Raw genomic sequence first — 27,390 nt, 5'->3', positions numbered from 1 at the left:
ATCCATCTCTCAGAGAGACAATAACAACACTTAGCTATGAAGACGAACTCTTAAATAGACCATTTAGGGAACTCTTCAAAAAGACATTTGTCATTTGAACGCCAGTGCTGACACTCCCATGGAAACCAACCAGTACAAAAGTCTCTGGATGAGTTACTCCATAATGAGGCAGTGCTCCATGAAACCACCTTTGTGTACTGATACTAAAGGATCAACTTATAATGTTTTAATTATGAGCCAATGCAAGGAGTATCAAAACAAAACAAAACATAGTAATTCAGCGTAAGCCAGAAACACAAACAGTACAAAAGAATGAGTAATTTTTTTAAATGTCTGGGTGTGCTATATGAGGCCCTCTAATTCAGCAGACTAATTTCCTATGATGAACTGTGCCCCGTGAATTAAGATAAATGCAGTGATGTGAGAAAGGGAAGAAGGCACAATTATCAGAAGGAGGGCAGGGGGAATCCCAAAATAGTTTAAACAGTTTGTAACGGTTTCCATTACCGGTTAAAACCCTTGCCACACAAACTGAATCATATGTACAGCAAATAATATTCGCTACAGCATTGATGTAATTGGATGCATCACTATTCAATGATGTATGATACAACGAATGTTAATGCTAAAATATAACCTTCTTGAGCAGCTGAGTCCCAGGCACTGAGTTAGACAGACTTGGCAAGCAGAAAGTTTTAAAAAGCAGCCTTTTCCATTTGTTTGCTAGTGAAACTTGGACTTATTTCATGGTTAGGGTTGCTGCTTGTCAGCAACATTGTAGAAGCAATTGTATCTGTTGGTAGGTAACCAGAAGAGGGGAAATGATTGTATTGATGAATAGACAGTAAAATGTGAGTTACAGAAAACAGGCTATGAATGCAACTGTGATTACATTTTTTTCAGTTTCATGTCATATATTTAAAAATTAACTCTTTCATTTTGATTGTTTATTCTGAACATTGAGTCACCAGCTCTTGTTTTGAAGATTACAAGAGAGGTACACTACTACACTTTACCTATGTTAACTAATGAATCTTCACAATGTATCTCTGAGATAGGTAGTGTAAGCTTCCAGGGCATGGGCGGCCTGCCTAGCAGGCAGAGCAGGACCTTGCCTGGTGATTTTGGTGGCAGTTCAGGTAATGACACATGTAAATCCAGAGATCAGGCACTATTCCAAGGTAAAGCATTAGTCAGGGTCAAGGAGCCAAGCAGAAGGTCAGAACCAGTCAGAAGCCAAAGCCTAAGCCAATGAGTAAGCTGGAGTCATAGTCAGGAAAGCAGCAAAGATGGGGAGCCAGCAGTCAGAAACCAGAATGAAGCAGGAAATAGGGCTTGGAGCAAGGACTGTAAACAGGCTGGAGCAAGAAGCAGAAGTTAGAGCAGAGTAAGTGCCCCTATGGGCATGATACACGCAGAGCAGCTGCTGTAAGGCCAAAGTAGCAGATTGAGCAAGGCAGCCAGCCATCAGGGAGATCAATTGTTTGGAGAGAGCTCAATGGGTCCAGCTGAGCTTGCTAGGTTACCTAGTGACCAGGCTGGGAGTTAGCTCTGCCACTGACAGGTAGGGCCTGCAGTATTCTGATATGTACCACTAGGCAGTGCTGTTCCAAGTTCATTTTCTTATTGTGTGAACAAATATTCAGTCTTAGGAAGACAGGCTGTGTTGACTTTGGTTGTGGTAATGCAAGGTTCTGTGTAGAGTCAGTGGCCCTTGGAGAGGGAGCTGTGTAAGCTGCAGGAGAGTTACTCTGTGCCCTGGTCTCTTTTTAGTCAATTCCTGAGCAGAGTTTCTCTCTGGAAACAAGGGAATTAGTGTTGGGCTGAGATCCCTGAAAGTAGGGAGTGTTGCATGCTATTTCACACCCTATCCCCCATTCCAGAGTGTGTGTGGCATAAGGAAGATATTTGTATGTGTAAGTAAAGCATGTGGCACTTAGAATATACCCAGACTCTATATCGTTGATTTCCCCTTCACTGGAAAGCTGACCTGCAAGGCCCAAACAGCTGCTTAACAGGAGGACAGTGCTGGTGTCCGACTGGGACAAAAGATAGTACAATAATTCCCACTTTACAGCTGGGGAAAAACCCAGAGAGATTAGGTGATTTGCCCAGAGCTCTAGAGACTATTCTGTGTCAGAGCCAATTTAGAACACAAAAAGAAAAGGAGTACTTGTGGCACCTTAGAGACTAACCAATTTATTTGAGCATACGCTTTCGTGAGCGACAGCTCGGATGTAGCTCACGAAAGCTCATGCTCAAATAAATTGGTTAGTCTCTAAGGTGCCACAAGTCCTCCTTTTCTTTTTGTGGATACAGACTAACACGGCTGCTACTCTGACACCTGTCAATTTAGAACACAGGCATTCCTGGTTCCCAGTCCTGTTCCTACAGCGCACCTTTACCAGCACTGTGTATATGGGCACATGGATGTAGCTGGGATGTTCTATGTGTCACTGTGATCTACATGGCTTGTGACTGGTAATACAAAAACAGACTTAGAATTTCTGGTATTGTCACTTTAAATGGGGATTTTAGGCACTATTTTATAATGGCAGGATAACCACCTATTTGCCTGGCTTTCTGTTCATAGAACATGGTGGTTTGGTTTTCAGGGGTTTTGTCCTTTTGAGGGGTGGAGGTGTTGGGATTTGGATTTTGGCAGTTAATAAGTATACCAGCCATGGGCTTGATCCCACATCCCTAATTCATGCAGGTAGTTCTGCTCACGTGAATCAGATGATCACATGGGTGAGAACTAATCAGGTGATGATTTGAAGGCTCACACCCCTCTTTGTTGGATGCCAGACTGGTGGAGAACAAAGGCTTGCCCTGAATATTTGGGTGACTTTAAAAGCAGCAGGGAGAAGAGACCGATGTGGGTTGTCTTTCACAAGGCTCTGGGCCAAACCCTTATGGCAATAAATAAATACAAATTAAAAAAATAATTTTAAAAAGGGGTGTGAACTTTGCTGTGCTAGGAATTGGGAATTCCAGGAGGAACTTCTAGGCTCCTTTTCGCACTGTCCCTGTGGTTAGCACTAGCATAAGGAACTCTCAGCACCTCTGCAGTGCAAATGGTTCAGCCCTCACTACACAGTAAAAAGAAAAGCAGTGGTGTCACAGGATCGCTGGCCACAGTTAATGCCCCTGTGCCAGAACTGGTACTCTCACTACAGCCAATTGAGAGGGGGGAAATATGGAGAGAGGGGCCTATAAACGATCCATGAGGGACCTGATGAGAGTCAGGAGACTGCAGGACGAGGTCTTTGGAGGAAAGCTGTAGATAGCTCTCTGCAGGCTCTCTCTGGAAAGAGGGAGGAATTACCAGGAAGCCAGTGGATGGGGCTTCCTGAGTCAGAGCTTGTGCCAGGAGGCTGGAAAGGGCTGAGGGCTAGGAAATCAGCAGAGGGGTGAACTTGGTTACCTTTCCTGAGACAGATATCCTCAGCCAGAGAAGGCAGGTGAGAGCTGAAGGTTTATAGCAATGGAGAGGCCTGCTGGCTTTTGGCACTAGAGAGCTGAAGCCAGAGGTCTGGAGAGAGCTAAAAGCTGGGGAATTATGGAGGTTGTGAGCCTTCTGATGTCTCCAGACAAGAGCTAAAATGACACCTGATATTGAAACAGGTTGAAGAAACATGCTAGTTAGAGGGGCTGTGGTGAGGCATGCTGAGAGGTACTGGGGCATGGTGGGGGATGGCAGAATCATATGGATTATGGGTATGGGTCTTTGCTTATGATTTATGTAAACAGGGCTTTCTTCTGTAATAAATTAACTCTACAAGAGATATTTATACTCAGAAAGCCTGTTTGAACTACTTCTGGGGACTGCAAAGGAAGGAGATTGAGGCAGGCATGTCTGTCATGTCAGAGCCTGCCACAAGAGGGTGCTCCTGAGTGGGGCTGCTCAGTAACAAATGGATAAAACTATGATGATCCTTCACACATGGGCTGAACTGTATTTATCTTCCTGCCCATCTTATTTACATGTGCTAGGACCCCTTATCGCTCATAAACAAGCTAGCCTAGATGGAGCTATAATAAGGTGGGTGATTAACTGGTTGGAAAATCATTACCAGAGAGTAGTCATCAGTGGTTCATAGTCATACTGGAAGGGCATAATGAGTGGGGTCCTGCAGGGATCAGTTCTGGGTCTGGTTCTGTTCAATATCTTCATCAATGATTTAAATAATGGCATAGAGAGTACACTTATAAAGTTTGCAGACGATACCAAGCTGGGATGGGTTGCAAGTGCTTTGGAGGACAGGATTAAAATTCAAAATGATCTGGAGAAATGGTCTGAAGTAAATAGAATGAAATTCAATGAGGACAAATGCAAAGTACTCCATTTAGGAAGGAACAATCAGTTGCACACACACAAAATGGGAAATGACTGCTTAGGAAGGAGTACTATGAATAGGGATCTGGAGATGATAGTGGATCACAAGCTAAATATGAGTCAACAATGTAACACTGTTGTAAAAAGAAGCGAACATCATTTTGGGATGTATTAACAGGAGTGTTGTAAGCAAGACACTCTACTCTGCACTGATAAGGCCTCAGCTAGACTATTGTGTCCAGTTCTGGGTGCCACATTTCAGGAAAGATGTAGACAAATTGGAGAAAGTCCAGAGAAGAGGAACAAAAATGATTAAAGGTCTAGAAAACATGACCTACGAGGGAAGATGGAAAAAATTGGGTTTGTTTAGTCTGGAGAAGAGCAGACCGAGGTGGGACATGATTACAGTTTTCAAGTATGTAAAAGGCTGTTACAAGGAGGAGGGTGAAAAATTGTTCTTGTTAACCTCTGAGGATAGGACAAGAAGCAATGAGCTTAAATTGCAGCAAGGGAGTTTTAAGTTAGACTTTAGAAAAAATTTCCTGTCAGGGAAGTAAAGCACTGGAACAAATTGCTTAGGGATGTTGTGGAGTCTCTGTCATTGTGTAACTTGTTCTTAAAAACCTCCAAACACTTGTCAGGAATTTTCTAGTTATTATTTAGTCCTTCCTTGAGTCCAGGAGACTGGACTAAATGACCTATTTAGGTTCCTTCCAGTTTTACACTTCCATGATTCTATGATATTGCTACTTGTGGGAAGCCAGACCGCACTAGAACAAAACTTAGAATGACAAGGAATTACTTTTTATATATTTTCTAATGTAACACACGCTGCCTGCTTTGTTCATATTTGGTATCAATATGTCAAGCACTTTAACCCCTGAATGGGAGGGAAAATTGTGACGTCCCCAGTCAAGCAAATGTTTGATCGAAACTATGAACCTAGAGCAACATACGGAAAGCCAGCAAATTCAACTTCTGGTGGAGAAATAGAGGTCCAAACTCCACCTCAAGGGATTCTCAAACAAATAGCTTGTCTTGATGGGATTGGTGATGAAATAGATAATATTTTATTATCCTGTCACTGATACCAATCTGGTTAAGGTTTGAGTGAATGAAAGTGATGGGTAGACTCTGTGAAACAAGTGGTGCTGCTCTTATGCTCCCCCACAACCATTGTCATCCTCAGTAGCATTTTCAGCAGTGAGGCCAATGAAGGGCACCGAAAACAGAACTTATTAGGAATACCATTGGGGAAACTGGACTTTATTGCTGCCCCTCATACTATACCTATGCTATGGATAAATAGAGATTATTCATTTCCAGCGCTTATTAAATCAAACAAATGAACAACAGACCAGCAGTATTCCAGAGAGGGCATTGGATGGTACTAGGTGATCTGGTACTGAAAGATATCAAAGAGGACAGTATGCTTAGGTGTTGGATGATGGTGGGTTTGATGGAATAGGATGGGCATGTACATTCTTGGGTGGGTAGGCCTGGGACTGGATCAGATAGGATGGTAATAGGTAGTTGTGACAGTTCTCAGGGCACCCACTGCTGCCAACAAGAGGGAGTCTTCCTTGTGGTAGCTGGGTAGTGGATCCCTGACACTGTCAGTCTTTCAGTCATTCAAGCACTTTCCTCTGGGCTATGCCAAGCCTAACATCATCTTGCAGGTTAACAGTAGATGCACCCCAGTCCCTTTCAATCATTCCCTTGTGATATCCATCCCCGACACTAGCTACTCACAGAAATTCCAGATGCTCTGCGCCCACAGGTGTACCACAGAGCACAAGTTTTACCACACACCACAGCTCCTGTAAACCACACAGCACTTGTGAGCACTTCTGATAAAACACAAGTTTATTTAAGAAAGAATAATGATTTAATTAGAAATAAGAGACTGATGGAAACAAATGGCTACAATGCAAAACAAAATAATAAAACACAAACCTGGATCTATATTTGTGAATGATTATCTTTTCTATCTCATAAAGTAGATTTCCCTTCCTCCCCACCCCAAAGTTCAGTCTTTTGCAGAACTGGCTGGTTTCCTAAGAACCAAGATTCAAATGTTCATGAGAGCAGCCCCATTCCACAAGGGGTTTCCTCAGTGAATGGATACAGAGTGCTTCTCCCTCTATGTTATATGGAAAAAAGCCTTTTGTTTCTACTCATAGGGCAAACCTCTGCCTTGTAAAGCATTTTTTTTAACCTTTGGGGTTTTGATTGTTTATAGTTGCCTCTGATGGTTTCCTGTTCAAAGTCTTAGTATTGTACAAACAACGTTAAACAGTTGAGCCTTTCAGTGAATCATTGGCCAAACAGTGCAGGATTACAACTCCACCTTGCCTGAATGGGACATCATCAAGACACACAATCTCCTGGTAACTAATTTCTACTCCAAGTCCATAAAGCGTACTTTCAGTATAAATACATTATTCCTTAAATATTACACAGACATACATCTCTCAATTATTATGAATCTTGACAAGTTACAAGCTTTTGGTAGACACCTTGCATGTTACTCTTTATGGATAAAGATTGTATAAGACCTGTGTTTGGTATAGTGAGTTTGTCAGGTCTGAGGTGAGAGCTGTTTGCAAAGAACAGGGGACCCTTTGCCAAGGGGTCTCTATGTCACAGTAGTATAGTATCAGACTAAATTATCTATATTATTGGATAGGATGGGATGAAAGTCTATTGGATGGGATTCATTACCAAAAGAGAAATGAAGAAATGTTATGTCAGTTAATGTATTGCAGTATTCTAGAGTACTCATCTAAAGCACATCGGTAACAGTGGTGTAAACCATTTCTGTGGAATATTATAGCACTTTTTTCCATGTAGAAAACGTGTCCAATCCAGCACAGTTAATAAACGCTAAATTCCCTCTGAGGAAAAAAGGAAGTTTCCTATTAAAAACTGATATCCAAATCCATTTAACAGCTACTTACCAACATATTTATGGTCATTAGTCCTAAATTTGCAAAAATTACAGCACAGATGGCATCTGAAACTATCAATTTCAGTAATTAAATACTTAAGGACACAGACCTGTTTCAAACATTTGAAGGATTTAATTGAGAGAGGAAGTCAACCAGTTGGAAAAACTAACAGGAAATCAAGAGAGTGATGAGTGAAGAAGTTTAGCCGATGCAATGAGTAATTGTGTGTCTGTGTTCCAAGAAAATTGTACATTGACTAATTCGTCAATTGTTTATACGAGGTTTTAAAAAATATTGTTGGCTTCCTTTTTTACAATAGATTTTTATAAATGAAGCCAATCAGGGATCACAAAAGTCAAGGAATGTGTAATTTATAGAATAATTCAATGGTTCCCTCCCACGGAAACAAATACACAAGTGAGTCATTATTATTGTGCATAGGAATACAAGTCAGAGGTGCCCACTTACAAGTTAATAAAACAGACTAGCATTGAGTGGGTAGTGTTCAGCTCTGAGTTAAGTTTTAGGCTGGGGTTCAGGTTTAAGGTAAGGAAGCATTGTGGCTTTGTTTTCTGCCCTTTACTTCTCCTTTAGGATGAATGAAGGTGGTGTCAGATTTTTAAAAAAAAGTCCATCTTTTTGCTGTAGGGCTTCGACAAGATCATCCTGCAAAGAAAAGACAAGCAGACCCGATCTTTCTAATGTAAAAAAAGAAGTGGAGAAAAACTGGAAGGCGGGTATAGCAGAAAGTCTTTGAGGAAGACTTTATGCATAAAAAAGAAACAGAAGAAGACAGAAACAAAATGCTTTGTAGCCACTCTTACACAGGCCTAGATAAAAACATTCTTTTTGTTCTCTGCCTGCTGCAGCAACAGTTATACGTTTTAAGCTTGTAGGGGCAGGAACTTCATACCTGACAGTAAAATATCTAATACACTATTGGTTATGTACTGAAATACGTAACAAAAATGCTTTGCACATCAGCTTTAAAGCAGAGCCAGTCCCTTGTTCTTTAGTAGTTTATCAGCTGCTTCATACAGCAACTTTTTTAAAATGGCAAAAGCCCTCGTGCTATACTCTACCTTAATCCCAGAGCCTGGGGCTTGTGGGCGTCCCACTTTGTAGCACTGTTCCTGCAGGACTACGTGTTGTAGTGCGTACTTTCAGTATAGCATAGAATGGTATCATCAGACATACGCTAATATTGACCCCTATGCCTAGGGGTGGGTAGGAGTATGGAGCTAGCCCGGAGCAGCAAAAGAGTGTAAACAACACTGAAACATTTAACTATGAAGTAGTTAGACCTTTTTTCCCTTTTTGCTGAACCTAACAGTGCCACTGTGGTGTCTGTGAGGGGTATGTCTTCATATCATTGGCCAATTTTTTCATTACCTGACACCATACCTTGGAGGCTGGTGGGGGCACAACACAGGGTACTAGTCATTTAGCAGAGAAATTCGTCTTTCTGGGTGAGGATGAGTGTTTTGCGAGGAAGCGTGCTCTTATGAGGTTCGTTCAGTGGAAATGAACTTAATGGGGTCACAGACCTCAATGTCCTGTCTGTGTTCTGTGGATGGACTTCTGGAGAGTCTCTTGATCAGGCTGCTTCACTATGCAGCTGGGTCACTTACCTTCTCTATACACTTCAGGACCCTGTTTCTGGGATGGCTGCAGGGGAGCAACCAGCCTTCTCCTCCAGTACTTTTGCTAAAGTGATTAGCCCTGACTGCAATATGTCATTGCAATAAAAGTGTCTGAACATCTGCAGAAGCTCTGAAGACTCTTCCCATCCCAGATTTAAATATAATGTGTGGGCTTCGTTTGCGGAACAGTAGTGCTGTGTCAGGCCAGCAGTGTCAGCTATGTGAGGCAAGGTAATCACAGTATCATAATGCATATGTACATGGCTGAATTAGGGTTGCACAGGCAACCTTCATCCTGCCATTTCTTAACTTTTGAGTGCTCAATTTTGGAACGTTAATGTTCTTTAAAAGTAGTTTCTGTGTGTAACTCACAAAGTTTTTATAAAAACAAACCAAAAAAAAACCCAGAAATTGCATCATGTGGATGTCAATATGGTGCCACATAGGTCATCAGCAGGATTGGAACCTTTAGATCCATTGCCCAGACCTCTGCCACTTTACCTAATGGAGTAACTGATAGAAATAATATGTTGTCATCCTCAGTGTGGAACAGCACTCAAGGGGCATGAGATACACCACCTTACCAGTGGATCTCAGAGATGTTTGCTGACAAAGGAGCAATGTGGTAAATCAGGAAACTTGGATTCTATTCCAGTTTCTGGAGAGGAGTGTGTTCTAATGGTCCTAATCTCTTTCTCTTCCCTCCCCTGCCCCCAGCTTCCATTCCCAGTCTCCTCTGGGGCCCCCATTCTAGTCTCCCTCCACTAGGCTACTCATCCAGTCTGTTCCCCAGTCACCAGGAGCCAAAACTAATATCTGGGATACAAGAATCCCCAAAATTTAGGCCATTGCTGGGGATGGTTTACTGGATGGAGAGGGCTGGTGCTTTGAGATTGTACTGAGAATACTCTCTCAGGTACTTGCTCCTTGCTTCCATGCTCAGGGTCTAACTGATGACCATATGTGGGGCTGGGAAGGAATTTCCTTCCATGTCAGATTGGCAGGGACCTTGAGGGATTTTGCTTTCCTCCACTGCATGGGATGTGGGTTGCTTGCCAGGATCATCTGGGTATATCTCATTTAATCAGTTCCCTGCCATTGCAGGGCCTGCTGGCACTTGTGTGCTTTTTCCCTCCGATTCTCTGCCTATGGTCCACAGTAGCGTAGTCTTCTGAGGGTTGTAATACTTTGCTAATTTCAGTTGTTGGGTGCAGTGTGCAGGTACTGGGTGGTGTTGGTGACCTGTGATATGTGCAGGAGCTCAGACTAGATGATCTGGTGGTCCCTTCACACCTTAAATTTGGAAGTGAACTTCATGTCTGACATTTATCAAAACAATGGGCTGAACCAAAGTCCCAAATATAAACAACCTCAAGCTTTGGGGAAGTTTTGATCTAAAACATGTACCTTGGCTCATCTCCTGCTATAAAGGACAATGATTCAAGTCTGTCTTTGCTGTGTGACAAGGGTAGAGGCAGATTAGAGATCAAGAGAGCCAGTGCCACAAAGTCAACCCACTGTGTGCACAAAGGCACATCCTACTACCCAAGCTGTTCATGGAAATAAGTGTCTTGTGTGTGAGAAGGGCTGAGTGCAAACTTCATACGTGCCTAAGGAAGGCTCTTTGGAGTAGGGCCCTATGATCCCGCTACTGAAGGTGTGGGCCAGAGTGTAGAGGGATTTCCTGTAATGAGTCATTCAAACCAAAGGACCCACTCTAGCTACATGTTATTACTCGGTTTGAGTTTGTGAAGGCTGTTATATTGTTTCCTATACCATCACCAGCAGACCGTGCTTGGCACAGACATAGTGTTGCAGTTTTGTATGGTTTTTTTTTTTTTTTTTTACAGTTTAACTGCCTTGGGAAGGCACTACATTTTTTGGCTGCAGTTAGGATATGGAGAGATTGGAGAGGAAAGAACCTCTTGCAGGTGTGAGAGTGAGTAGTGAATGTTTGTCTTTGTGTTGTGTTTAAATCAGGAACAGGAGGAGTGATTGGGGGATCTTCAGATGTTGAGGAGAGTCTACTTCTGTCTTTCCCACCTTTGGAGAATTGGTCTCTGAGATGAGTCTATTAAAAGGAGACATAGTGCAATAGGGTGAGTAGAGACAGGAGAGGAAACCACCAGATGATCAGTGTGATAAGTAATTTGCCTGGATTGCGGCCATAGAATAGCTGGAAGATGCTGCCGCTGTTACAGATCATAGCTCTGAAAAAGGACGCAGCTGCTGCTATTTTGTTTTTTTAAGCTATCTTAAGAAAAATGTGCTTGTCTGTTACCATCCCTAATTGGTGTAGGTAGTAGATCAGTGACTATCTTCTGGTTAGACATTGCGTTTAGTTGCACCACACGCAGTTTTTACAGAGCAATTTACTCATTTCTCTCTTTTTTTAAATTTCTTCTGCTGTCTGGGTTGGCTCAGACTCTCTTTGCCTTAACTTCTTATTGTTGTTCCCTTCAATTCTAGCTTTTCTGACACATTTTACAAGAGAGTTATTTGTCAGTTTCATAACACCAGAGTACTCTTTTAAAAAGTTCTTCTCCACCGCCTTCTCTAAAAGCATCCAGATTAGTGAGCTAAAACCAAAAAAGAGCTCTCGTTATGACAGGCAGTTATTTTAGCATTATTTATTTTGAAAAAATGCATATTATACTCTGGACCAGATCCTGGGCTACAGCTGAGCTATGCATTGTGCATTTGAAGGATAGAGGGAGGAAGAGGGAAAATAGTGGATTTAAACAACCTTTATGCCTCCTCGATCCTTGAGCCATCTGGCCCCTGGCCTTGGGGCTGCTCTACTTTACGTTGGCTGCCAAGCACTGATAAATTAAGCGTTGGAAACTAGTCTGCTTCATCCATGTGTTAGTATAGTTAAGACAGGTATTGAATTTACAAGCATTTCATAAAGTCTAAACACATTGTTATAAGTTGTCATATGCATTAATCTCACTTATAATATCTTTAATAGTAATATTTAAGTTTTTGCTTTCTAACTGTGAACCAGGGCTTAATCTGTAATCTGTAAAAAGGTGCTGGGGCTGAAGCAATTTTTTTACTTTCATAACTGACAGGGCAAGCTCAAAGGTGCTGGGTCACAAATTAAGCACTGCTGTGAACCCAGTTAGGAAGGATCATCTTCTGACCATCAAGAAGGCCTATCAAAACTAAATGGGCCATTGTGGGACATCACAATACATAGACTTTAATTGCCCCCTTCACACCCATGAAGAGCTACATGAAAAAGGGCTCGTCCCCTCAGCTTGAATTCTGGAAGAAAGAAAGAAAAATAGCTGTGAAGAAAATTTTTCATCTCTTTTGCCGGGAGTGATGAAACAAGCAGAGATCCCCAGGATCACCCACAGGGTCAGAGCGGACAGATGACTACAACTCTGTCATCTTTTGGAAACCATAGACTGTAACTCATTTGTGTATATTTGTTTGCTTGCTTTAACCTTATAATAACTCTCTCATTTCTTTTTCCCAAGAATCAGGCAGGCACGGACAATACTGAAGGGGGTTTATTTATGGTATTGGGAAGACTGACAAGCAACTTTAAAAATATGGTGCTATAGTGGCCAGCTATACACATTTTTTTATTCATTTATTTGCATTTATTTGTATATACAGAGACAGACATTGTTACAAATTAAGAGAGAACCCTAAACAAAGATAAAAATAGGAACATTACATATGTATAGAGGTCATCCTATTGCATTAAGCATTTATGGCTACCTTGCAGGGGAAGGAGGTGGGGTGGGGAGGGGATAGGGAAGAGTGCTTACAGATATTTGGTGGGCTGTGAAGTGAGGGTTTATTCTGTTTTAAGAACTAAGTTACTGGGCAGGCATTGACCATATAAGCTTATTATTTTTTTACAGTTGTTAGTGTCCTTGCTTTTTAGCAGTTTTTCGGTTTTTTTGCTGGCTGAATTCCTTCCTGACAATTCCCTTTTTTTGACAAATTGAACTTTTAAGTGAGATAAAGTCAATACTTTAAATACTTTGATATATATGATTTGTTTTAGGGTTGCCCGAGGGAGGGGGGAGGGAGAGGAGAATTGGGGGAAGAGGGTAAAGGGAGGAAACATAGTAAGATTTTTAAGTGTGTTTAAAGTACCCACACATGACAAGAGAGGTTATTAACACAAATATAGAAGCAGTGGCAGCTATTTTGACAATTGTCAACCAAGAGATGGGGCTGTAGGATGCATTATGAACAGGATCTTCCAGTTGGGTGATGGTTTGATTGGAGAGCTGGACTTGAATGCGACCTTTGGTGACATGGTTATGAATGGTGGTAAATGCAGACGCAGCAGCCAGGACCACTTTGAGAAGTAGCTCCTTGGCCAGTTGAACTGGTGTATTGCCCAGGTATAGATTGTTGTACCACTGAGGAGCTGTTGTCATTCCAGTGAACACATGGCCGGGGAGGTGCACATCACCTAGGGTAAATGAGTCAGTAATTTGCAGGCACATGGAAGCGTTTGCCTGGCACTGTAATGGTCCGTACATGTAATAAGATGCAGCAGTGATGAAACACCACTGAGTAGTGGATACTTGTACAGCAACTTCACCATCCGCAAGAGGAAGGACATGCATGATAACAAAAGAGGATGAGGTTAAAGGACAAAGGGTAGAACAGGAACACACGATGTAACTGTTTGTTTTTGTGCCACAGTTCAAGGTTGTCATTAGTGTAGCATTGTCAAGGGATGGTGTCAAGTATCCAAACAGCCTTACTTTGTACACCATATTATTAGCTACATATTTAATAGATTTAAATGGAAAGAGGAAGGAAACACATAAATAGGAATAACAGAGGGATGCACAAGAAGGAAATTTAGGGATACCTAAAGGAGAAGGGTGAGTCTGGAGGAAGTAGAGAGTCTACTATTAGTTGAGTAGAGATGCCTGCAATGTGGGCAAGGGTGGGTGAAGAAAGGGTATGGGATGGGGGAAAACCCAGGCATACATTTAACATGTTTTTTTTATTTTTGCAATGTTAAACAGATCACGAGCCAGCATATCACAAGCATGACCTTTAGCTTGTGACTTGGCCAGGTTGACTATAGCATTTGAGGTTTTTTTAAATGATTTTGTAAAAATTCTTTATGGCTACATTAATTGCAGTCAGAGCATAAGAGAACCCGGTGTTGGTATGCTTAAGGGCTTGGGTAGTTTGGCCTTTGACCCAATAATTGTATGACCTTGCATCCCGAAATTGGGGGGTCCTATATGTGTGTGTCCACAGCCCCTGAATCTAAATACCCAGTTACAGTCCAGATCCGGTGAAATGCAGGTAGGGAGTCTGTCATAAATATAAAGGGAAGGGTAACAACCTTCCTGTATACAGTACTATAAAATCCCTCCTGGCCAGAGCACAAAATCCTTTCACCTGTAAAGGGTTAAGAAGCTCAGGTAACCTGGCTGGCACCTGACCAAAAGGACCAATAAGGGGACAAGATATTTTCAAATCTGCGGGGAGGGGGAGAGAAAGGTTTTGGTCTGTCTGTTCTGGGTGCAGGGCTGGCTCCAGGCACCAGCGAACCAAGCAGGTGCCTGGGGAGGCAAATGAAAAGGGACGGCAGCATGTCAGGCTCTGGGGCGGCGACAATTTGGCGGCCGCTCCATCACAGCGCATTTCGTGCTCGGTGACAATTTGGCAGCGGGGACATGACTCTTCCTCAGTTGCCAGCGGCAATTTGGCGGCCGCACCATCACTCTGCCTCTGTGTTCGGCGGCAAGGTTTTTTGTGTTGTTTTTTTTGCTGCTTGGGGCGGCAAAAACGCTAGAGCCAGCCCTGTCTGGGTGCTTGCCGGACACAGATCAAGGAAGCAAGCAATCCAACTCCATTAAAATTAGTAAGGACTAGCAAGGGAATGCATTAGCTTATTTTTGTTTTGGCTTGTGATTTTCTCTGTGCTGAGAGGAAGGTTTATTCCTGGTTTTTCTTTTTGTAACTTTAAAGTTTGGCCCAGAGGGAAATCCTCTGTGTTTTTTAATCTGATTGCCCTGTAAGATTATATTCCATTTAATTTTACAGAGGTGCTTCTTTTACCTTTTTTCTTTCTAATAAAGTTCTGTTTCTTCTAGAATCTGATTGGGGTTTTTTTTTTTGTCCCCTAAAAAAACCCAAGGTTGGTCTCTGCTCATCTTGTTTATTCTCAAGCCTTCCCAGGAAAGGGGATGCGGGGGCTTGGGGGGATATTAGGGGGGAATAGGAACTCCAAGTGGTCCTTTCCCTGAGTTTGTCTAAATCACTTGGTGGTGGCAGCGTTACCTAATCCAAGGTACAAGGGAGAATTTGTGCCTTGGGGAGTTTTTAACCTAAGCTGGTAGAAATAAGCTTAGGGGATCTTTCATGCGGGTCCCCATGTCTGTACCCTAGAGTTCAGAGTGGGGAGGGAACCCTGACAGAGCCGAAGACTGCTCCTGGGCTGTGGTAGTCGGATTGAGACCTTGGAGCCTGGATGTTTTTGGAGGTGAGCTGTAACCACAATAGGTCCCAGGTGGTCTGGTCTGGGGGTAAGCCAAGTGTCTGGTTTCTTTACCCGTTCACCACTGTCTTTTGTAGGGAGTTGCATGTACTGGCCAGCTTTGTAGCATGTACCAAGGGCAGGTCCCAGGAGGCTGCATCAGGTATGTTTGCTAGGAGGATTAACGTGGGGAGTTACATGTGTTATCTAAAAGGATACAATATAAACAAAATTAATGTATTTGTACATTTTAATTTTCGTTTTATGGACCCATGTTGGAATTTCTTTCACTTTTACAGAGGTATTTGTAATGGCCAATACCATGTGCAGGCCGGAGTATTTTGACTGAAGTACCCTGGAGTTGTATGTTTTACCAGGACCTGTTCTCCCTCCTGTATGTCTGCCCAAGAGGGGGTTTCTGGAGGGTCCTGGGCTTAAGAGGGTGCACTTCTACAAGGAACCAGTATGCCTGGCTGAAGTAAAGAGTGAATAATGTTACCTGCCGCATTTACGGCCTCAGGTTTGAGAGGATATTGCTTGGTAGGTGGAGGGAATTGACTGGTAACCTGGATGGGTGGGCAAAGATGAGCAGGCATTGAACTGCAAGACAGCTTATTTTCGGCCCAAACAGAGGGGAACCTGGAACATAATTCTTGAAAAGGGTTAGATGTATCCCAAGTAAGAGCCACAGATTTTGCAATTGCAACAAAAGAGAGGGATGTATCATTGCAGAGGAGGATGATGTAAGTACACATAAGTTTATTAGTCAATGTAACTTTGAGCAAGATTGAGAATTGCTGCAAGGTCGCAGAGCGTGTCCATGCCCAGAATAGTCCCCTTTGCATTTGAAGCTGCATAGAAGAACAGATTAGATTTGACAAGAACAGGATAGTTTTTATAAGCCATGAGTTGTGCACCTCCTACTCCTGAAATAGTAATATACTGTTTAGCAGCAGGGAGGGGGAGGTCAGTAATGGAAACAGATGCTTCCGTGTCCACGAGAATTGTGCATGGCTGGCCCCTTATCCATGCTTGTAAGTGTGGCCTTGAGGGATTTATATCTGCATCAGTAGTACTGACAGGCAATGAGGGGCCGCTGGATCCTAGCGGGTCATGGAATTTAAAAGCCTGGCCATTTCCTTTTTGCTTAGGTGTGAGTAAGGGTTGGCAGCTTGTTGAGATACTGGTTGAGGCCAGTTGCCCAGGGCTACTTGGCTTGGGCATCCACCTGCCCAATGTCCGGTCTCTCCGCACACAAAACACTGGGAGGTGGGGCGGGGGAGGCAGTGGGCACATTGAAAGGGCAGTGAGGTGCTGCAGGGATTCAACTGGCTGTGATTCTGTCTCTGACTAGGCTTTTAGGCCTTGCATCTGCAGTCTACTCGCTTTTTTTTTTTTTGGCCTGTTTGGCTTCGCATTTAGAGGCCCATGTACAGATGGATTCATAATCAGAGCCTGGGTTCACTCCCAAATTAAGGGCTGTTTGCAGGTGGGTGTTAAAACCTTCCTTTAACATTTTTTAAAATGCCTGATTAGTTTTTTGGGGGTCTGCAGGGCCTGCATTGCTGGAATACATCTCCCAGTTTTTTTTACAGTATTGAGCCGCAGGCTTGTTTTTGCCCACGATCAGTCCCCAGTTACTGGCTCCATTCCCCAAGGCTTCTTGGATGGCTTCCTTAAACCCAGTGCAGGCAAGGGTCATATTATTTTCAGATTTAAACTTAACAGAGGCCCAAACGCTGTTTGTGTCCTTTTGTAGGGATTTTGGCCCATGATAGATCGGGGTATTTAGCTTATGTTAAAATATAAAGATCCCTGGGATGTATCATATAGGTGGTAACCATTTGGCTTATTCTTTTTAAATTTGGGTCTTTGGGCTTTAGATTAGGGAGATTTTTCAGTAAGCCCCTCATTTCCTTTGTGCTGAGAGGAGTGTACTTATAAGTATTATGAGCCACTCTGTTTTTACCTGTCCCTGACCACAGAGTGGTCATTTGAAGATGGGCCAAGGGAACACTGGCACTGGTTTATTCCAGGGGTGGGCAAACTACGGCCTGTGGGCCAGATCCGGCCCCTCGGGGCTTTGGATCCGGCCTGCGGGATTGCCACGGCTGTGGGCTCCACGCCGCTCCGGGAAGCGGCCACACCATGCCCCTGCAGCCCGTGGGGGTGGGGCGGCAGAGAGCGCCGCACTCTGCTCTTGCCTGTGGGTACCTCCCCCAAAGCTCCCATTGGCCAGGAATGGGGTACCATGGCCAATGGGAGCTTCAGGGGAGGTATGCACAAGTGAGGGAAACACGCAGAGACCTCTTCGCCTCCCCCACCCCTGCACCCCCAGGGGCCACAGGGACATGGTGCTGACTGCTTCCCGGAGTGGCACAGTGTGGGGCTGGGCCAGGGCGGGCAGGCAGGCAGGGAGCCTGTCCTGGCCCTGGTGCGCTCCACTGCCACCCCGGAGCTGCTCTAGGTAAGCGGCGCCGGGCTGGAGCCCAAACTCCTCCTACACCCTGCCCCCCAACTCCCTGCCCTAAGCCCCCTGCAGCACCGCACACCCCAACTCCCTGCCCTGAGCCCCCTGATGCATCTGGCACCCCCCAGTACCCCAACTCCCTGCCCTGAGCCCCCTGCCACCTCCTGCACCCCTTCTGCACCTCAACCCCCTGACCTGTGCCCCCTCCTGCACTCCACACCCCTCCTGCACCCTAACCCCCTTCCCTGAGCTCCCTCATACATCCTGCACCCCTCCTCTGCCCCAACCCCTTGCCCTTAGCCCCTTCCTGCACACCACACCCCCTCCCACCCCCTACACTCCACCCCTACACCCCAACCCCCTGCCCTGGCCCTGCAAGCAATTTCCCCACCAGATGTGGCCCTCGGGCCAAAAAGTTTGCCCACCTCTGGTTTATTCTGTTCTAAGAACTGATTTACTGGGTGGGCATTGACCATATAAGCTTATTAATTGTTTACAGTTGTCAGTGTCCTTGCTTCTTAGCAGTTTCTGTCTTTTCTGCTGGCTGAATTTTAGCTCCTTCCTTACTCTTAGTTAATAAATCCTTAGATAATTTACTATAGGATTGGCTACAAGCATTATTTTTGGTGTGAGATCTGAGGTACAAATTGACCTGAGGTACGTGACTGGTCTCTTGTGACTGGAAGCAACCTGAATATTTTGTGATCTTTGGTGTATAGCGACCAACTATCACTAAGTCCATCTTGCCTGGGTGGCAAAATAGACTGGAATGCCCAAAGGCACTATCTGTAACTCCATGGTAAGACTGTTACAGTGTTTTAGGAGTTCACACTTGTTACCAGATCGGTGAAATCTAATTATAGAGCATACAACCAGTTTGGGGTCTCTACCTTGCTTCTTGACAGTCTGCCCTGAAGTTGGCACTCATGGTCATCAGCCACTCCGGGCAGCATGACAGAAGTACTGGAGGAATCCTCCAGGCTCACTGCTACCTCACACAAGTAGACCAATACATAGCAGCTACTGTGCAGCCACCCAGCTGGACTTCTGAGATTTTCCCCATATTTGAACCCTATGTTAAGTGAAAAAGAGATTAAAACCTTAAAAGGGGCTCAAATATATATTTTAGCTGTAACAGGGCAAAGAATTTTATAGAAATTAATTTCCTCTCCTTCCCCACCCAGATAACATACTCCAGCACTTCTGGGAGGCAATGCACTTCATACAGTAGCAGGAAACCTTGTGGCCATCACATGTAAGTTTAAATTGTATTAGAACAATATTGTTCCAAAAAAACTTTTGCTGTGGCCTTCATACTGCCCTCCATTTTGAAGGATTCCAGAAAACAAACCCAACCAACTTGGGGTTTTCTCATACTTACGGGATTTGATTTTCATATGGAGTAGTACTGATATTATAATAATAATATTTTGAGTTCCTTGGAGGAAAAGTACCATTTGCAAAGCACTTTACAAATACGGATTGTGTCTGATTTTTGTCTCAGTGCAATCTACATTCACTGTGGAGTTATAAACTGGATAACAGTTAAAGACTTTGGTAGTACATTTGCACACTTTTTATTCTATGGGAGAAGATTTATGAAGTTTGCTTTAATGAAGAGCAAACTTCAAACCAAATCATTGATACTTGTGACTTGTTCCCTTCAAAGAGCCTTTCTTCTGCCACACTTGATTAATGCATAAAATAATTGTGACACTGTCCACAGTGGAGGCGCACAGTTTTGTATGAGAACGCCAAGCAGGAGCCTAAACTCTCTGCACTTCGCTGGATACTGCTTGTCTAACACAAAACTAGCTTCGGTCAATGAAATTAGTTGGTATGAGAAAGGTAAGAAGGATTCAGCCCAGTGTCTCATGTTTCTGATTACTGAGTGGAATAGCGTGAAGGTGCTCCCACCCGCTGACGGGGAGATCCAGGGTCCTCCTTCACCTCAGAGGTGATTCAAACCTTGTTGAATCTGTTACATGTTAACCAAAGTTGCATTCTTCAACGATCATCATTTAAATGAAAGTTGCATGAAAGATTATTTTACTTCCCGATAGGTATCCTTTAAAACATAAAATTAGCGATATAACTGCTTAAAAGTGAAAACCCGAGATTAGGCAAATAATTCAGGGATGTGCTGTCCTAATGGTAAAATGGTATTATTGTGATTAGGGAAAATGGGATTGAGGGTTCTAACTACCCATGTGAAATATACACAAGAAGCCATGTTTCTGTACTGAGTGTCACAGCCTCACACCCACTGCAGTGCATCCTGGTGAGTCTCAGAGAAAGACTAGCTCCTGACCAGTCCTTCTGCACCATAGGACCACTATTTTGCACCCCAATCTTGTTTAGGGGAAAGGTCTAAAAATAGCATCACAATATGTGTGTCCTTGCTCATGCTGCCTTCCTGGTATGTAGGTCATCCAAACAAGCACACAGACCAATTAGTTAGAATTTAAGGCCCAGTCTTGCAGTCACATAACTAAACCTTACTCAAGTAACTAGGTCCGTTGGTTTTGGTCTTGTCTCCCTGGGAAGGCTCTGTAGTGACTGGATGCCTTTATTAAGCACTCAAGATGCCCACCCCTTCACACAGGATGTAAGGGCTCACATTGAACATATTTGAGATCCCTAAGAAAGCCTCTAGCAAGACCAGGCCTGATATTCCTGATGGGAAGGGGAGGGAAGCAAAAGAAAAAAACAAGCACAATCTTTCAAAGACAGACATGTTTATGCTTGACATTGCTGTGACTTCAGGGGGACTACTCCACAGTGAGTAAAGTGAAACATGCATAAATCTTTGCAGGACTAGGTCAATGTTTTTAGTCTGGGGGGAAAACCACTACCAATCACCTTCATCACATATAGAAGTAAAATTCTTCAAACTTCTTTGTAGGTCCCCTTTAAAGGACTGTAGCCCATTATCTTGAAAAAGACTACAATTCCTTTTATAAAAAGCATTAAAAAAATTCTACGGTAACATTCTCAAACACTGCAGTGCACAATACAACTGCGGCAGTGTTTGGGGCAATTGCTGTAGAAAAGGATAGTATTTTTTGTTGTTTGTTGTATTATGTTGGGAGGGGTCATACAACCTGACACTGCAGAGAGATGAAAGGAAACAAACAACAATACAATTAGGTTGAAATCAAACAGGGAGAGGAAACATGCAGAAGCTGTAAAGACCATTTCTACTCTCCTTTAGAATGCTGGCATTTTTTTGAACTGCCTAATATTAATTTGAGCTTTAGGAAAAATACACCATATAAAAAGGGTTATATTCACAAGGGCCTTCACCTCTGAACATCTACATTGAAGCCTACTTTTACTGTGGTTGAACACACCTGTGAACAATCATGTTAGATGACCAAATGCTGACTATGATTTAATGGTTGGTGGAGATCAGGATTTAATCAGTTAGCTACCTGATGCTGAGTGCAATTTACTGTGGTCTGCACTGACTGCTAAACTGTAGTCAGCTCTTCACAACCATGTTCAAACACTGTAAAACTGTGTCGTGTAGACAAGGCTTGTAGGGCTAGAGCTCTGGATTATAAAAGTGTTCCTTAGCAGAACATATTTATACCCACGTACAGTGGTGATGTACAAAGTGAAACTTGCAGCAGACTGTTTTTTTTTTTTTTTGAGGATCCATTGTAATTAAGCAGATCTGCAATGGAATATCTTGCAGGGCAGAGACAATGGATACGCTATTATTAGAGATTTTTAAAGGTTTCTGGAAATCTTTCCCTGCAAGTCTTTCGATAGGGAAAAGCAGCTTTGGAACTGTCTGTGCAGGAGAGACTGCTTGAAAAGTGCAATTTCCTTGCAGGAATTGCAGAGTCAGTACATTTTGTTCAGGAAATTAAATTGCTATAGCTGCAGTGCCCTATAAGGAAGTTTGAATAGGACTCTATTCACTACTCTGCCTCAGGAAGCATGTTATCCTGAGCAACTAACTTAATATGTCTGTGCCTCATCTGTAAAATGGAGATATTTCCTTATCTGATAGCACGGTTGTGAGGTTAAACCCTGGATTTGTGCTGGAAATGGCCCACCTTGATTATCATACACATTGTAAGGAGAGTGATCACTTTAGATAAGCTATTACCAGCATCAGAGTGGGGTGGGGGGGAGATAAAGCCTTTTGAAGTGATAAACACCCATTTTTTCATGGTCTGTGTGTATAAAAAATCCTCACTGCATTTTCCACTTTATGCATCTGATGAAGTGAGCGGTAGCTCACGAAAGCTTATGCTCAGATAAATTGGTTAGTCTCTAAGGTGCCACAAGTACTCCTTTTCTTTTTGCGAATACAGACTAACATGGCTGCTACTCTGAAATATATTCATGTATTTAGAATTCCGAAATTATGAGATTTCTGTGGCAGGTCTTGTGTTAGAGAACTTGAGACAGCTCAGGGCTAGGACAATTAAGTTTATTGAAAATGATACTATTTTTCAGTGATATTTCTCATAAGAACTTTCATATGTTTTACTTTCAGGTCGCTAGGATCCTAAGGCAGACAGCCACCTCAGTAGGAAGACAGAGTGGAAGAAATGAGTAACTTCTGAAACGGGATGAAATTAAAATTTACATCTCCCTCTTTGGGACTCTGATGATAGATGTATGGTCACTGCTAGAAGATGCAGGATTTTCTACAGAATGCGACTGAGAATAATTCTACTGACTGCATCATTAATCACAGCATACACCAGACTTTATCCCCCACTATATACATATTTGTCTTTGTAGTAGGTCTCCCAGCTAACTGCCTCTCGCTGTACTATGGATACCTACAGATCAGGGCCAAAAATGAACTGGGGATCTATCTGTGCAATTTGACTATAGCAGACCTGTTCTACATCTTCTCTTTGCCCTTCTGGCTCCAGTACGTTTTGCAGCATGACAACTGGACCTATGACACAGATCTGTGCAAAATCTGTGGCATACTCCTGTATGAGAATATCTACATCAGTGTGGGCTTCCTCTGCTGCATCTCCATTGACCGCTATCTAGCAGTGGTACATCCTTTTCGTTTCTATCAGTTTCGAACAATAAAGGCTGCTGTGGTGGTGAGCATCATAATCTGGGGCAAGGAAATTCTGATGAGCTGGTTTTTCTTTAAGAAAGCTGAAATTAGTAAGGATGCAGAGAGTCATACAATATGCTTTGAACATTATCCCATCAAAAATTGGGAGCACAACATCAATTATTATCGCTTCTTTGCTGGCTTCCTTTTCCCCTTCTTCCTACTGCTCTTTTCTTACTGTGGCATTTTACGAGTTGTCTGCAAGAGCCATGGCACTCAAAAGAACACAAAAATCCAAATTAAACGTCTGGTTTCAAGCACAGTTGTCATTTTCTTGGTTTGCTTTGGACCATACCACATCCTGTTGATAATTCGCAGCTTGTTTGAGAAAAACTGCATGTTTGCAGGGAAAATCTTTAACATTTATCACTTTTCTCTCTTGTTGACTAGTTTTAACTGTGTTGCTGACCCAGTATTGTACTGCTTTTCCAGTGAGAGCACCTACCAGAATTTTGTCAAAATGAGAGACTCCAGTTTAACATGCTTAAGATGTTTAAAGACTAAAACCAAGGTATCCTACCAGCTGAAAACTCCAGAAATCCTCAGAAAAAGCAGCAGTGTACTAGCGGATGAAGAGCCAGAGTTATTAAACAAACTACATACTGTTAATGAAATGAAAGACTTTTCCATCGCCAGTATAGACAGACTTTAGCACCCATTAGAAAGGGAGACTGATCTAAAGTTTCCAGGTCTAAGTTTGGGCTTCAGTCTTTGGTTTATAAACGTATTGCAACTGCTTTACATTCTAAAGAGCTTAATAACTCATCAGTACTGTAAGCAGGGCTGAGCTGATACTCTTTCCACAGGGGAAATTCCTTAGTTCCCTTGAAGAAAAGGAGTACTTGTGGCACCTTAGAGACTAACCAATTTATTTGAGCATAAGCTTTCGTGAGCTACAGCTCACTTAGAATCATAGAATCATAGAATATCAGGGTTGGAAGGGACCCCAGAAGGTCATCTAGTCCAACCCCCTGCTCGAAGCAGGATCAATTCCCAGTTAAATCATCCCAGCCAGGGCTTTGTCAAGCCTGACCTTAAAAACCTCTAAGGAAGGAGATTCTACCACCTCCCTAGGTAACGCATTCCAGTGTTTCACCACCCTCTTAGTGAAAAAGTTTTTCCTAATATCCAATCTAAACCTCCCCCACTGCACTTCATCGGATGCATTCAGTGGAAAATACAGTAAGGAGATTTAATGTTGGTGTAAAGGGCTTCTACATCCATAGTGGCTAGGATGGTGTTTTCAGGAAGATCACCAATGGATTGTAGTTTCCTCAGGAAGTCAGTGGTGTCTCGAAGATAGCTGGGAGTGCTGGTAGCGTAGGGCCTGAGGAGGGAGTCTACATAGCCAGACAATGTAGAAGCCCTCTACACCAAATTCCACACAAAGATGGACTACAAGCCGTCAGGAACAGTATCCCCGATAATGTCATGGCAAACCTGGTGGCTGAACCTTGTGACTTTGTCCTCACCCATAACTATTTCACATTTGGGGACAATGTATACCTTCAAATCAGCGGCACTGCTATGGGTACCTGCATGGCCCCACAGTATGCCAACATTTTTATGGCTGACTTAGAACAATGCTTCCTCCGTTCTCGTCCCCTAATGCCCCTACTCTACTTGTGCTATATTGATGATATCTTCATCATCTGGACCCATGGAAAAGAAGCCCTTGAGGAATTCCACCATGATTTCAACAATTTCCATCCCACCATCAACATCAGCCTGGACCAGTCTACACAAGAGATCCACTTCCTGGACGCGACGGTGCTAATAAGCGATGGTCACATAAACACCACCCTATACTGGAAACCTACTAACTGCTATTCCTACCTACATGCCTCCAGCTTTCACCCAGACCACACCACACGATCCATCATCTACAGCTAAGCTCTACGATAAAACTGCATTTGCTCCAGCCCCTCAGACAGAGACAAACACCTACAAGATCTCTATCAAGCATTCTTACAACTACAATACCCACCTGCTGAAATGAAGAAACAAATTGACAGAGCCAGAAGTCACCTACTACAGGACAGGCCCAACAAAGAAAATAACAGAACACCACTAGCCATCACCTTCAGCCCCCAACTAAAACCTCTCCAACGCATCATCAAGGATCTACAACCTATCCTGAAGGATGACCCATCACTCTCACAAATCTTGGGAGACAGGCCAGTCCTTGCCTACAGACAGCCCCCCAACCTGAAGCAAGTACTCACCAGCAACCACACACCAGAACCACTAACCCAGGAACCTATCCTTGCAGCAAAGCCCGTTGCCAACTGTGTCCACATATCTATTCAGGGGACACCATCATAGGACCTAATCACATCAGCCACACTATCAGAGGCTCGTTCACCTGCACATCTACCAATGTGATATATGCCATCCTGGTACATGATGGCATATATCAATGCCCCTCTGCCATGTACATTGGTCAAACTGGACAGTCTCTACGTAAAAGAATAAATGGACACAAATCAGATGTCAAGAATTATAACATTCATAAACCAGTTGGAGAACACTTCAATCTCTCTGGTCACTCGATTACAGACCTAAAAGTCGCAATATTACAACAAAAAGACTTCAAAAACAGACTCCAATGAGAGACTGCTGAATTGGAAAACTGGACACAATTAACTTAGGCTTGAATAGAGACTGGGAATGGATGGGTCATTACACAAACTAAAACTATTTCCCCATGTTTATTCCCCCCCCCAACTGTTCCTCAGACGTTCCTGTTAACTGCTGGAAATGGCCCACCTTGATTATCACCACAAAAGGTCCCCCGTCCCCCCGCTCTCCTGCTGGCAATAGCTCATCTTAAGTGATCACTCTCCTTACAGTGTGTATGATAACACCCATTTTTTCATGTTCTGTGTGTATATAAATCTCCTCACTGTATTTTTCACTGAATGCATCCGATGAAGTGAGCTGTAGCTCACGAAAGCTTATGCTCAAATAAATTGGTTAGTCTCTAAGGTGCCACAAGTACTCCTTTTCTTTTTGTGAATACAGACTAACACGGCTGCTACTCTGAAACCTATCTTTAGTTCCCTTGAGTAACCTGGGCCTTGACATAGGGCAGGGAAAATATACGCTAGGTCAGTTTAGCTTAGATCACGTGTATATATTACTGGCTCAGTATAGCGCTAGTCATGGGGAAGCTGCTTTTCTGATGACTGGACTGGCTGAAATAAGATAATGTTAGTGGTGTGAATTTGCCATAATGGTCTTTAATTCATGATTGTTTGTCCATGTATTGACTTTATGAAAAAGCTGTCAAACTCTGTGATCACCTTGCTGAAAAGGTGGAGGATGGAACAAATTATGTAAAATGAAGTGATAAACATTTCCCAAAAGAAAATATTTTGTGTATGTGTATGATTTCTGTAACTTTGTCCCAGTTATCCTGAAGCCATGCAACAACCAGTGAGCAGGGAATGCAAAGACACAGCCAAACTAAAAAAGCAAAGAAACCAACCAACAAAATCATGAGGGATATATTAGAAGAGAATTCACGATGAAGCACTTTTCCATAACTGATAGTTAATGTCTGTTGGGTCTTGAGCCACTGCTCTTTGGGCTTGATCCAGTGCCAATGATTGCCACTGACTTCAGTGGACACTCAATCTGGAACTTAGTGGGCAATGAATTTATTCCATGGACTTCAAAGGAAGCATTAGTTTGGGGTCATGGATAGAGTTGACACCACATGCCAGTGCACTGATTCACAGTATTTGATGATACACATTCATTTAAATCGATACTCCGCTAACCAGTTTAAAATTTGGATTGTCGTGTTTTTCCATCTTTCTGTGTTTTGTGCAGCACAGAGCATAAAGGCACTTAAATTATAATAAACTGTAGAGCAGACAGCGTGTTGAACAGGATGAGTTTAACTTCTGTGTCCCCCAACAATTTTTTTTTTAATTCTATGGTTTGATTTGTTACAAAGGGACCCACTTTTCCTGGAATACAGTGTCAAAATGCACTGCATGTAAAGTGATCCATAATGGCCTTTGATTTACACAGAGGGAACAGCAAAAACATAGGGAGTTACTATTATACAATGAAATGTATTGGCAATAAAAGAATGGAGAGTCGCATATGTATAGGCTCCCACAACTCTTCCTGCCAACATCTTGTTTCTTATACATCTTGCTTCGCTAGTCAATACTGCCTCACCTTTACTTCATCTCCTTTTTGAAGTCTAATTTTTGTGCCTTCTTGCCTTCTGCCCCTCACACCCTAAAATTCCCCCTGCACTGCTGCTGCTCCTGGCATCCACCTTCTGCTTTCAAAGCTCTCCTTAAAACACACTAATTCTGTGCAACCCACAGACAACGCACAGCAATGTAAATACCCAATATATTTAAAAAGACATTCAAAGGCAGACCTT

At 43.0% G+C, this 27,390-nt stretch overlaps 1 protein-coding gene across 1 annotated transcript in view; it reads left to right on the top strand.

Annotated features, from left to right (window-relative positions):
• The window catches only part of GPR68 (G protein-coupled receptor 68), a 36,628-nt gene extending 10,329 nt beyond the window's left edge, over positions 1–26,299 (top strand). Inside the window, exon 2 of the mRNA XM_084632671.1 lies at positions 22,395–26,299. Within this exon, the coding sequence (XP_084488797.1) occupies positions 22,537–23,634 (1,098 nt within the window). The 5' untranslated portion in view covers positions 22,395–22,536 and the 3' untranslated portion in view covers positions 23,635–26,299. The remainder of the gene's footprint in view (positions 1–22,394) is intronic.
• Positions 26,300–27,390: the final 1,091 nt, after the last annotated feature.

The sequence above is a fragment of the Lepidochelys olivacea genome (assembly GCF_965140295.1).
Source record: "Lepidochelys olivacea isolate rLepOli2 genome assembly, chromosome: 6".
In the NCBI taxonomy this organism is placed as follows: Eukaryota; Metazoa; Chordata; order Testudines; family Cheloniidae; genus Lepidochelys; species Lepidochelys olivacea.
The sequence above is the reverse complement of the archived record's forward strand: the minus strand, read 5'-3'. Positions and strand labels throughout refer to the sequence as shown.